The 13,501-nt window shown below is 49.1% G+C and overlaps 1 protein-coding gene across 8 annotated transcripts in view; it reads left to right on the forward strand.

Moving 5' to 3' along the window:
- Positions 1–13,501, forward strand: part of LOC101467782 (bone morphogenetic protein receptor type-1A) — a 39,621-nt gene that overhangs the window by 19,640 nt on the left and 6,480 nt on the right. For 3 of the 8 annotated variants that reach the window (XM_012916213.5, XM_012916212.5, XM_004575769.5), the window contains one exon: positions 9,084–9,377. In XM_012916213.5, coding sequence (XP_012771667.1) covers positions 9,311–9,377 — 67 coding nt within the window. In that variant the 5' untranslated portion in view covers positions 9,084–9,310. Of the gene's footprint in view, positions 1–7,083; positions 7,485–8,879; positions 8,903–9,083; positions 9,378–13,501 lie in introns of those variants that run through there. The other 5 variants (XM_076891396.1, XM_023155703.3, XM_012916215.5 and 2 more) reach the window with 4 other exon arrangements.

Genomic DNA, 13,501 nt, shown 5'->3' on the forward strand with positions numbered 1-13,501 from the left:
ATCTGTGATAACTGTGGCAGGATGTGATAAACGCTCTGTTTAAAGAAGGAAAGTGTGGAAGCTGAGGTTGTTTGATCCAGCATGAGGGGAGAGTAACGTAAAGCACAGTCCCATTTAACCCCGTTTACATTCAGCAATGATAGAAGTGTTTCAGTACGAGCTGAACTGGTTGACTTCCTAACGTTTGTCGTGTTCTCCTTTGTGATTCTTTATATTTTTCACAGGTTTTTCTGTGTTTCAAATATGTGCTAAAATTCTGGACCTCTCCTCTGCTGCGTGGTGAAATGCCAGCAGGACGCTGGTTTCCTGGCCCGGAGAGCTGCAGGGTGGGGGTCGGTGTTTTCCATTACCTGCTCCCCACATTCCAGCAACATTTGGAGGAGGAATGGGGGGAGGGCGGAGTGAAAAGCGAGTCTGAGGGGGAGGTGAAGGAGGAGGCTGTTAATCGAAATGCAGCAGAGATCAGCTGACTGTGGCTACAAACAGAAATCCTACTCTCGCTCAGAAACAGATTATTTAATTTGCTGGCTATAAAAGTGATAAAGCAAGGCTGTGATTGGGCAGACAGACTTTGCTCCACGTGCCCCTGCAGGGTGCATCACACAAGACAGTTAAAAGGGAGTTTTTCCTTCCCACTGTTGCCAAGAGTGTCGGGTTTCCTCTGTGTGGTTGTAGGTCTTTACCTCACGCTGACTGATTTGGTGCTATATATGAAGCCCATGTGAATTGAGCTTTGGATGGGGTTTATGGGCGGGGCTTTTGTGGACAGATGGGGCGGGGCTCAGAAAGTTGAAAATTACTGAGAGGAGAGCTGCAGGTAATCATGCCTGCCTCAACACGGCTTGGCTGCTGTAATGCTGTTTTCTGGAGTCGGCCAACGATCTCTTGCTCGTCTTCAGCTATGAACATGTAACACCTGTCCTGTCTTCTCTTCATTGGCTTCCTGTTCATCACAGAATTAATTTAAGCCCTAACACTGGTTTATAAATGGTCTTGCTCCTTCATACCTTTCCGAGTTACTTCAGCCTTATATTCCTTCACGGACCCTCAGATCAGCTGCTGTTGTTGTCCCAAAATCGAGGCTTAAACGTAGAGGAGAACGAGCCCAAAACTTTGGAATACGCTGCCTTTAAATATTAGACGGGCATCTTCGTTTCCTGTTTTTAAAATGCTTTTGGAAACGCAGCTTTTTTCGATAGTGTTCAGACTGGCTTGAGTTGATATGGTTTTATGTGAGTGTCCGTGGTTGTATCTTGTGCTTCTGTTCAGCACTTTGGGCAAACGTTGTTTTTAAACGTGCTATAGAAATAAACTGGGTTTGGATAATGCAGTTTGCTTTATTTACCTTCAGACTGAAATATTAAATATATGATTTCATTATGCATCTGATTTGAGGTGTGTGTGTGCGCGCGCGTGCGCGATGAGCCGTTGTCTCTGAGAAGTTTTACTTTTAGTGCTGTTGTGTGTTTGTTTGCTGTGCCTCTGATTGGATTTATGACCTTGGGGGAGGATGGGGGGGTAAATCTGGATGTTGGGGGGTACCTCGTGATGGCTGGGGTCGGCATGTTTAGTACCTCCCATGAAGCCACTTTGGTGGAGGTAACTGGTTTAACTGGGAGGGCTGCCTGAGCGTCCTCTCCCCTCAGGCGTGCGATTCAGGATCATAATGTTGTTTTTATGATCCGAGTGTGTTTGTTTTATGACTCAGCCGTGGCACACAGCACTGGGAGTGATGGATGGACTTGTTTCTATGGCGATTAGCATGATTAAAAACGCTTAGGGATCCTGAACTAAGCGGATCTGCTGTATTATCATATAACTGGGACCCGTGTTAGCCTCTGTCTCCAGCTTTGATCGTAATCAATAAACGGATCGTACTGATAAAAAAAATAAAAAATAAAATAAAGATCCCGTAAACCTGCGCTGCCCCTGTGGATTGTGGGTAATCTGTGCTGCAGTAACATGATGATGAAGAGTTGAAGTAAATGTTCCTCCTCCGGTTTGGTGCTGCAGCCGCTCTGCAGATCCTCTGTCGGCCTCTAATGAAATTAAGCCTCGCTGCTGCCCGCTCTGCCTCACGCACACACACACGCACACACACACGCACACACACACACACACACACACACACACACACACACACACACACACACACACACACACACACACACACACACACACACACACACACACACACATTGAGGGCGTGTGCCACTGAAGTGAGGCTCAGGCACTCTGTGCTTCAATTCCCCCAAATCATTCAGGTTAAACCAAAAGCATCGTTTTCTTCTGCGAGCGCACCAACGGGTCAGACTCAGACACTAAAATCAGTTCTTTGTGATGTCATCGACAAATTGAAAGAAGCTTTCAGAATAAAAGCTCTGGCAGTCTGTGTCTGTGCTGGCAGCCCTCTCATGATAAATCTTACTTAATAAGAGTCTGGAAGACATCTGAGTTGCTCTTGGCCTTGACGTCATGTTACATCTGCATGTAGGGTCACCTGATGGCAGCTTAAAGTTCATCCTGTTAATAAAGTGCTAATAAACCCAACGGAAGAAGAAGAAAAGGTGCGTTTGAGTTAATTTCTGGGATTAGATGGAGGATAAGGATGGAGAAGAATAGGATTAGGAGAAGGAAGATGCAGGGGGGAAGAGGCCCGCAGCACTGCTCACCGGGGCTCGGGGTATTCTGGGTATTCTTATGCTAATCCATCGCCAGGGAAGAGGCACAGAGCAGCCAGGCAAACAATGGCAGTGGAGCCAGAAAGTCTGGCCTGCAGTCTCCCAGGCCCTGAAAGGCATGTCAGGCAGGGCGCCGACACCAACAGGAGGCTGCTGCAGCACCCAGAGGCCCGCCTGCAAGGAGGGGGCCCCTGGAGGGGCCGGGGAACGGGGCCAGGATGGAGGCAGAGAGAGATGAGGCGAGAAAGAGAAACCTGATGGAAAGCTGGAAGGATGGGAGAGAGGAGGGGGAGAAGGGAAGGCAGCAAATGGAGCATGCTAGGAGAAGAGGGAGTAAGATGAGGAGCAAAGGAGAGCAAGGAGGAAAGAACGAGAGGGAGAGATGGGATAAAGGGTTAGGGTAGCTGGTCAGTTTGGCCCATTCAGGCTCCCGTGCTCAGACGAGGCTTTATGGTGCCAGTAGAGCCTTCGCTGCCGCTGCAGTGTTCTCCTAAACGATAGACATCACCACTCAGACAGTAGCATGTCACACGTGCTGATGAAGAGAAGTCAAAACCAGAAGACCAGAAACTGTTTTTACAAAATTCTTTTGACAAAAAAGTTTTCAAACAGTTCCAACATCCGTGTGTCTCTGAGCTTCTGTGCAGCATTGTCATTAAACGTGCCAAAAACAGGCATGACTGTGCTCACACGATGCACTGCAAAGATGGCCTCACGATGTGAGGATGGTCACGTGACACCCGAGACTCTCGCAACGCAGCGAGCATAAGGACGGCCTTAGCCCCAAACCAAACGCCAGAGCAGCTCAAACTGCAGTTCCTCTAGTGTCCACCGGAGGCTCCAGCAGTCAGTCCCCATCGACTCAGAATCAGAAAGGGTTTTATTGCCAAATGTTGAGCAGGTTTACAACATTAGGAAATTGCTGCGGTGCTTAGTGCAAACATACTGTCATATAACGCTTAAATAGACATAAAAATAAGAATTAAAAGTGCTAAGTAGATAGATATATACATGAGTGCAGGTGGTGATGAGTGCCAAACATGGAATGATGCAGTGAACACAGACTCCCATGTTAAATACGTTTAGGGCCTGATACAGGAGAGGAGAGGTTTGAATTGAGTTGGGTCTGTGGGACACACATGTGGGTGGTTTCTTGGTGTCGCTCACTCGAGGAGGACACAGCTGTACTGCTGCAGCTAACGGACGGACCTCCTGAAATCGGCTCAGGAAGCCTCGTAACTGAGAACAGGCAGCCTTGATGCTCTCGCTGTCACAGACGTGCTTCGATACAAACTCGGGCTAAAAGGACAGAACGACGGGGCTCATGTTTTTACCTCAGAGCTTTTGACAAACAGCCCGAGCTGGTGTCAGGTAAGAAATAAATGATAATTGTAAGTATTTAACACATTAGAGTCCACTGTCCTTATTCAGATGGTTTTATTTTCATTTTTTTAACATGAAATGAGTAACTTGAATGTTTTAGCATCTTTTTCCTTCAGCAGATTCTTGAAACGTTGAGTTTGCATGTGTGAAATTAAATCCACTTTGTTTTTCATCCTGATTTTCACGACGGCTCAGATTTTATCAGCTCGTTCAGGCCGAGTGGAAAGTTTGATGGAGTGGAGCTCAGACTGAGAGGTTAGAAAAATGTCCGTTTGATTTCACAGAAATATTCTTTCAGCCTGTCCAGGTTCTGATTTGATGGAACTCAGCAGAAGGAAAAAGCACCTCCGTCCATCCCTCCACCCCAGTCCCACTAATATTCTCCTGCACCACCGCCCCTGATGCCCATCTCTCTCATTACTGCATTTATTTATTGAGCGCAGGAGCTGCTGGCTCCTCCAATCAGCTCTCAGTAGTGTTTATTTAGTCTGTCGCCGCCGCTCCTCCAGCACAGGAAGTGGAGGCGCATTAAAGCTTGATTATTGATGTCTGGCCCCTCACCCTGCAGTCCATCGAGAGGGGGGCAGTATTGGGGCTGGATTATTAATGCCTTCACCCCACCTCTCCCTCCCTGCCAGCGTCCAGTGTCGTTTTACAGCGTTTTTACAGCTCTCGGAGGAGCTGGAAGGTCTGTAAATCAGAGTGGAGCTGCCCGGGAGTTTCTCTCCTCAGCGAGCTGGTAGCATTAAAACTGACTGAAACATTTAGGCCACGTGACTGAACAACACATGTTCGGCTTTTGTTTTTCCTGTAACAGGAAGTGGGGGAAGTGCTGAAAGCTGCCATCAAATACTTAAAAAATAAAAAAAGATTTACCTGCTGACTCACAGGCCGGTCTGCTTCTGGTTGCACTGGGACAGGCCAAACTCAAACGTACAGATCCGAGCTGAAAATCCTTCTGTGGATCCACAAGGATGCCTGTGAGTGCTTTTTTAGAACACTAAGACGACTCACAGGTTTTGTGATTCCAGCTTGATGTGTATTTGTGAAGATCTCTCCACAAACGTCCAGCGATCTGCATCGATACCAGGAGCTACAACCACAGGATCGGGTTTCCTGCCTTTAACTGGGCAGCGTGGCTGTGACTGCACATGTAGGCACAGCTGTTAACGAATCTTTGTTGTTTGAAGAAACGCCTTTTATATTTGGGTAAATGAAACCCTGACCACAGAACGCCAAAAACAAATCATTAATCAGCCCCATTTATGGTCATTCTGACATCATCATCGTGGAGCTGAAACAAGTACAAAAGCAGCTTGAGCTCTGAAATGCTGACGTTCACGAGAGCATCCAGAACAAGCTGTCAGACAGGAAGCTACGCCAGCAATAATAAAAGTAATCAGAGTAAAACTGTGTATCCTGAGCCTCCAGCACAGATATCATTTTACTTCATAGTTTTATGGCCGAATGAAAAGTTGTTATACCCGAAGCCGCCCTGTTCCATAAAAGCCTTTTAAAGGACTGTTTCTCCATAAGTCTTAACCCGCTGCTTGGGTTTCATCCCACCAAATTTCCCAGCATCCCCGGAGCAGCGTGACCTCAAATTCCTTCCCCTGGGGGGGCAGCTATGGCTCAGTGGTTCCCTATAAGGGCAGTTTATTCTGTACAGGTGGGACCGCCAACAATACCTCCTTTCATTCCCACCATCACGGTGAATGTTCCTCCTCCAGGACGCCGGCGTGACGTCCAGCTCGCCAGAGCAGCTACGCTACATTAACCTCTGTTAGCTGAGGAGACGAGAGAGGGAGGGGTTAGGGTGTGGGTTTGAATCCCACTGCAGGCAGCACCTTCATTTATGGAAGACCTGTTTTTGAATTTAGACGTTCTGTTTTACGGGTCTGGGGAAATCCAGAGTGAATAAATCTGCAAACATCACCTTTAACTTTGTTTTCTGGCCTTTCAAAGCTGATGAATAACAGCTGATGAGTCATAAAATGACGTGCCCACGCGAAGGTCTCTGCTCTTATCTCACCCCGTGCTTTCATTCGGTTATTCTCCTGCTTCAGATTTGAATGCTTCTCTTCCTTTGAACACATCCACAGTGTTTCGTTACTTGTGTAAAGAAAGAGATTTAATCTGGCAGCTGGTTCCCAAAGTAGGGTTGGAGGGCCCCTCCAGGGTCGCAGGTCACAGAGAATAGAAGTACACAGGAGTAGTACCTGCTCAGTTTACATGTGTGCAGATTATGTACCAGCACTCACTGATGAGTTTACGTTTGAATTTTAATAATGGGCAAAAAGCATCTGTGGACGTCGGAGAGCACCTGTGCAGCTACGCAGGTGACGCAGGGATTTGAAGCCCTGAAGGCTCAAATGCAGAATTTCAGGTGAGCTGTTGAGTTTTTTCTTTCTCTGCTCTACGTGAAGCGGTTCTTCTTAAACCGTGTGTGAATGGCTGAATGTAGTGTAAAGCGCTTTGGAGTCCTTAGGGACTGAGTAAAAGCGCTATACAAATGCAGGCCATTTACCATTTTAAACACTGGTTTTACCTGCGCACACTTCCTGTCATGTGATTAAGACCTCTGTGCTGATTGGTGCTTGGAGCTCAGCTGCTCTTTTCACAGATGGTTGTTACTGTTTCTTCTCGTGTTAGCATCGATGAATATTCATGCTCAGAGTCGTGGGAGTGCTGTGAGGACGTCCTAATGTGGCAGTAGCCCAGAGTTCCTGTGTGTGGATTGGTTACCTGAGTGGTTGGTTCTTCTGAACCATGTGCTGCTCAAAGGCGTCGCTGTGCAGACGAACCTGAGTGGACAGACTGTTTGTAGCCAGCGGCTGCTGGAGGGTTTTGTGCTGTAAGTTCAGCCTGTTTACTGTAAACAGCTGCGGAGGATGAGGAGGATGAGGAGGCCGCCGCAGCCCGAGTCTGAGCCGATTATCTCGGCCTGCAGTGGGTTGGAAGTTTGATATCTGCTGGTATGAGCGCCATGCTGAAGAAAGGCGTTTGTTGTTGACTGCAGCAGAGCGAGAAGTTGGAGACGAGTCTGAACACGATGAGGAAGAGGAGGAGGAGTGAAAGTTCACCCGCAGCGTTTGTGAACTGCGTCTGAGGATCTTCCTGCGAGGTGATAGATTCAGTCGTTTGTCTCTCTGGCGTCTTGGTCTCCACGGCGACTTTGTGTGTTTTTGTGCGTTTCAGTTGTGATAACAGCCGTGGGTGTTTTCAAAGGGAAGTGGACGTGTCAGGCGATTACCGGCTGGGGGAGGCGTGCTTCCTGTGCCGAGGGGGTCGCAGCAGATGGTCTGTCCCGAGCCTGCCTCGACTTGCCCGCCCCGTCTGACGGCGTTATCGCCGCACGCCGTCGGCTTTAAATGGAGCGAAGAGCCGCAAACAAACTGGAGGTTTTGTTGTGACGAAGAGGTGAAGAATTTTTCACTCTGTGATATCGACTCAGAGACGCCCACACACACACACACCTTTAGTAAATCCTGAGTGTGAATGTTCGGGCAGGGCGGGACTGGAGGGTAAAAAGATGTCGTCTCTCTAACACGCCGTCCAGTTTTGTTTTCGTTCGTGTCCAGAACATCGTGGATCAGCTTTAGGTGGAACTAACTTGCTAACTTCCTGCTAAACGTTGTAATTCTGTTAAAGTGGAATTAGCACATAGTTTACCTCGGTTGCCTCGCAGCATAAAACCTAATAACAGATTGACCAATCACAGCACAGCTCCTGTGTCCCACCAACACAGAGGTTTATTGGATGGATTCAGCTTGTTTTCAGTTTTAAAGATTTGTTTATGACTTTATTGCAGTTATGAAAATGGGTGTACTTCAGACTGTGTCGTGGGGTTGACTTGGGTGGGTGGCTGTGGGAGTGTGAGGAGCCAAAACCCCCCAAATCAATAATTCAGTGATGATAAATAATGTTAAGCATTATTTAATTAAATGGGTCATGAGTCACATTGGCAGCTTCAGCCTTCCATACATGATGACACATTCTGCTGTTTGTGTAGACAAACAGCAGAATGTGTCTAAATGTGCTTTCTTGCATTAATGTTTAGTAAATATTAATAAACCGTTCAGCGATGCCTGTCCTCGGATTTGAAGCCGTGTTTGTCGTGTACGCTCGACCCGCCCTGGGCGCCGTCCCGTGTGTGCGTCTTTGTTCTCCGTCTCTCTGGAGATGTGTGAAAAGTGGGTCACAGGTCGGACCCGTTTGAGGCCCGAGGGCAAATAAAAAGTGACAGACACCGGCCACGCATCGCCGCTAATTCCCTCGCACACCCCTCTGGCCCTCTCTCGGCGCCCACTAATTGCGACGTTACGTTATTAGAGCTGCGCAGGACCCGAGCGTCGGTAATTGCAGAACATCCCCGGACAAATGGTCTGGTAGTTAGTCGGGCCCTGGAGGCCAGCGCCGGGCGGCCAGGGTCACTAGGTCACGGCACGCTGAGGAGCATGCTCTCATCATCATCATCATCGCTCTCATGTGAGCAGGTGATTCTAATGTTTTGGCCCAAACTGTTGGGGGGTGTGTGTGTGTGTGTGTGTGTGTGTGTGTGTGTGTGTGTGTGTGTGTGTGTGTGTGTGTGGAAGTGTTTTGGAAACGCACCTTTTTTTTGAAAGAAGTGTTATTAAAGTTAATAACTACAACGCTGCAGAAACAGAAAGCTGCTGAAGCCGCTCGTTTCGTACAGGATCAACTGAGGGGCTGCGTCGAGGCCCAGGATCAGATAAAGGAGGATTATTTTCACCGGAGAATCATGCAAAGCTGCCGTAGGAGAGCAGGGAGGAAAGCTCTGGAGCTGGAAGAGCGCAGAAATGTTTCCTCTGAGAATCGTGAGCAGCTACAGTGTTCGAACACCAGAGAGATGAATAATGAAACTAATTATAATAAAAGAGGGTTGTCTGTAGTGCTCTCTCGCCCTGTGACAGCGGGGATGGATCTGAGGCTTTCCTGATCAGCTGATGTTGAAGTCTTACTGAATCCCCTATCTCTCTCTCTCTCTCTCTTCTTCAGGGTTTTGGACCCACAGAGCCTGTGAGACCCAGGAGGACCTGTTTTTGTGATATTGCCCTTCACCCCATTACCTCCACCCTCCCCTTGCCTCTATCTGGAGCTCCTCCCTGCTCCTCAGACTCCTGCCGTAGAACAATAACACTATCTTCTCCACGCCCAGACCGGCACATCAGAAGGTCTTGTTGACGGTGTGGGACCCAGTCGGGTCGGTCCGGGCCTGCTGCAGGATGCCAGGTCTACCGGTCTGCGTGGCGGTGACGGCCGTCGCTCTGCTGCTGTCCCTCAGAACTGACGGTAAGATGTTTAAAAGCTGGTTGGAGTGAGCAGCTGTGCCAGTGTTTGTTTTTCAGTGTCACAGAAACACAACGGACAGAGATGATGGTGACCGTCATCAGAACCAGCACCAGGCAGCGTGTTTCTCACAGGGTCAGACTTAGAAACAGGAAGTGAAAGGCCACATGTTTAAGGCTTCATATGTCAGCTACATGATCCAGTTATTAGTGGACAAACCTGTGCTTTTATTCTGAAAGTTTAGCTGCTGTTAATCACTGAGCTTGGGCTCTTCCTGCTTCACGTTTTGTTGCCAGTGACCTCATCAGGCTGCGGTTTGGTGACAGCTTCCTGTCTCCCGGTCACATGGACTCCACCTGAGCTCCATCTTTTTTTTTTTTTTTATTAATCGTTTCTCGTGTCTTTTGTGTGATTGCGATGGTCCCAGTTAGTGTCGCTGGGCTCAGACGTGTCCTCTCTGACCCACGAGCTGCTCGGTTACTCATTAACCCTTCAGTTTGTCCTCGGCAGATAAGCGCTACTTCAGGCGACGTTAGCATACAGAGTCGCCGTGGGGCTCGTCTGTAAGCGGCGCCCCCCTCCCTGTGCACACAGCAGCCTTTTGTTTAAGCTGTTTTTAAGTGTCTGCCGACCGATAAGGACAGAAACAGAAATGTCACGCCGCTCCTCCTGCTTCCGATAAAATATTCCCAGCAGCTTCTTCCCGCACATTGAATTCGGCATCTGTGGGTTATTCACAGGGGAGACTTTTCCAGATCGATGGCAGCCGACGTCTGCTCGATGTTTGCAGGTGGAGACGAGCTTCACTGAAGCTGCTGTTTGGATCCTTTTAAATGTATTATAATCATAAACATGCATTTAAACCGCTTTAACCTGACAGCTGATGAAGACACATGTAGTCCCTGAGATGTGCCGTCTGCACGCTGCTTTGGGCTGAGGAAGTAAGAAAACGTACAGAAAATATCGATCGCTGTGTGGAAGTAACTTTACTGTAAACTGTGGGGGAAAAGAAACAGACAGGCGTTAATAAAAAGGCTGTAAAACTGATGAAAATGCCGTAAAAGTTCCGACTTTATGGCCGGGTTCTTTGGCATTTCCACATTTTCCTTCCTGTGGCCCACATTGGACCCTTTGTAAGGCCGGTTGTGGCCCGTGGGCCTTATGTTTGAGTCCTTTGTTCTGTAACTTTGTCTCAGGGCGGAGGAGGCGTTCCAGCTTGGCGTGGATCTGAGTTAGAGGATGTGAGAGAGGTCGTCCCCTCCCTCGCCACTCTCTGACCTCCAAACACCCAGAGTCCGCTGATAAGAGCCGGCTGTAATCTCAGGAAGGGAGCGACTCTCCGCCGTCTTATCAAACTGTTTTTCCATCCACCTTCTCGCCTGCTGACTCCGCCTTCACTCCGTCAGGAAGCCACTTGTGTCTGTGACGTTTACAAAGTGACGGCGAGGTGGAGCTGACATGTTAACGTCACTGCTCTGACTCAGACGGAGGCTCGTCAGCCAATGAGCAGCTCTCTGAGTGTCTGTAAATTTACCAAAAACGCCGTCTTCAGTCTGAGCCCATAAACCATCAGGAAAGAGTCGAGGTCGGACACAGGGACGACTTCCTGGGCGCCACAGCTAGCGCCCCCTGGTGGCCAGGTGAAAAGCTCGTCGTGTTCAAACGGAGACTGCGTCCACCTTTAATACTGTGTGTGCGTTTGTTCAATGACGAGTTTTTACTGATCAGTCAGGATCTTTCAATAAGTACCTTGTACACCTGCGACAGGTGAGCTGAGACACGCTGGGCAGTGAAATGTGTCATAGATGCTCTGCTGTCCCGAGCTCGTGTCCCCGTGTCCGTGACGATTCGCTGTGACATCATCATACCTGAGTTAGCTGCTCACACACACCTGTGACTTTAAAGACACTGGATGTGAAAATAAGTTCATAGTAATATTTGAGCCGTTGTTCTGAGGAGAAAGCGGATCTATTTTCTTCACAGCGAGGGCTGGAGCGGCGCTCTGAGCCCCTCCCCTCCCTGCAGGAAGCTGTTGAACTGATTGTTGCCGCTCTCACTTCCTCTCTGCACATTAACCGTTTCCTGTACGAGCTGTTGGCGGCGCTGCACTCTCCAAACAGCCATTGTTCTCCGGAAATATCCGTCAATCCCTCCGGATACTTATTCACCCTTGGAAGCGGTGTTTGTTTCCTCTCTGCGGACCCTGCCGTGGCGGCGGCGGCACACTTCGTATTTTATTTTGGAGGGCAGAGTCAGTTGAATGTTGGGGGCGGGGCTTCTCTCTAAAGCAGCATAAACACAGGTAATCACAGCACATTCTCCCACCTGCTGTCAGGCTGTGGCTCAGTCATTCGTTCATCTGATCTTTGAGTTATGATAAAGGTCACTGCCGTCTGTTGGCCATCTTTATCCCGAGGATGTTGAAGAAACCAAAGATGAGCCTGTGGATGGGCGGGTCAAGTCCATGGTTGTCTTTCATTGGCCAGCAGATTTCCTGATGAGACGGCGAGCTGCAGGGTCCAAACCAGCTGCTCCCCCGGGGCTGACGGGCCATCACACTCGCCGTTGTCCTCGGAGACGTGCCGTGTGCACTGCGAGCTGCTGTGCCGCTGGAAGGCGTGATGGTCGGTTTCACACTGATGGGCGGAGCTGCTGCTGCGGAGAGACTTTGTTTGCTTCTAGTTTTGACTTCCTCTCCTCCGTCAGCGCTGTCAGTCAGGCGAGGCCCCGCCCTCTCAGCAGTGGTTGACTTGGTACAGAGCTGTGGTGACATCACAGTGAATCCACAAACCTCCTGCAGCACGACGCCGCGGCTGTTGGGAGCAGCTCCTCGCGCTCTTCCTGCTGCGTCCGTGTTTCCGTGTTAACTCCTCCTCAGACTCCTCGCATCCTCTCCACGGCGCTGCTCGTTGTAGGGTTATAACGAGGTTGTTAATTAGCTCGCTGGGAAGCTTTTCAGCTGCTCTCTGTCACCTTGGCAACACGAATGCATAAACATCCCCGGCAGGAAGTTGGTGAGGAGGAGGAAGGGAGGGAGGCGGTGCTCGACGGGCTCACGTTGTAAAAGTGGAGACAAACAAAGGAGGAGCCGAGTGAGAGGATCCACATGGTTTAGATCAAAGGGTTATATTCCCGTTTCTATGGTTTCACGGGAATATTTTCCTTACAGGAGACAAACTGTCACCACTGAGAATGAAGGAAAGATGGAGGCCTCCACCTTCAGACAGCACTCAGGTCACAGTGATGCCCACAGGAGGCAGCCGGGACACAGGAAACCATGTTTCATGACGAGTCCACAGTGGGAATAAGGACGAAGAGATTATAAATAAAATAACACGTGGAGTTAGAGCATAAATGAGGAGTCGTGTGTTTCTGCTCAATATTCAAACGGTCACAGCTGATGTTTAAAACAAGTGTGAGATTAAAATCAATCAAACCTTAAAGCTGTTTATTGTAAATAAGTTAAGAGCTGATGTTGGCGTGACGGCGAGCAGAGCGGGATTAGGACATAATGTGGGAGCTCAGGTGTGTGGTGGGCAGGTAACTGTGACTCAGCACAGGCAGTAATTAAAGACTCGTGTGTTTGATTACAGACTGCAGACGGTTCAGTGTGTGAATTATAAAGCTGAGCTTTTTCACCCAGAAGGTTAAAAATAATTTAAGTTAAAAATCTAAAAGCTGGAAATCATCTGACAGGAGAAATCAGTGAGCAGACTGATGCGACTGCAGCTCATCTCAGCTTTCAAACAACCGTCTCCATCATTTAAAGTCTTTTTTTTTTTTTTTTTTTTTCTGCTGGAAAAAAAATCGGCGAGCAGTGATGTCATCATTGTCTAGACCTGAAGGCCCTCATGAACCGCCCCCTCGGGCCTCTGATTGGGTGAAAGGCAGTGACGGGTGGAGCCTCTGCTCTGCCTCTGTCCACATGTGTGCTTAATAATTGTGCCGGCCGCCGGAGTGGAGACTGAGGTCTGGCAGAGAGGACGCTGGGTAATCTGACTCCCCCTGCGTGCTCTTAAAGTGGCAGCGCGGCTTGAGGGCGGAGCACGGTTGGAGCAGCCGGTGTGGTCCGAACAGAAACAGCGACATTAGGCCGCCTCGACGGCGAGCCTTGCAGGAGGAGGAAC

This window comes from Maylandia zebra, linkage group LG13, assembly GCF_041146795.1.
Source record: "Maylandia zebra isolate NMK-2024a linkage group LG13, Mzebra_GT3a, whole genome shotgun sequence".
NCBI lineage: Eukaryota > Metazoa > Chordata > Actinopteri > Cichliformes > Cichlidae > Maylandia > Maylandia zebra.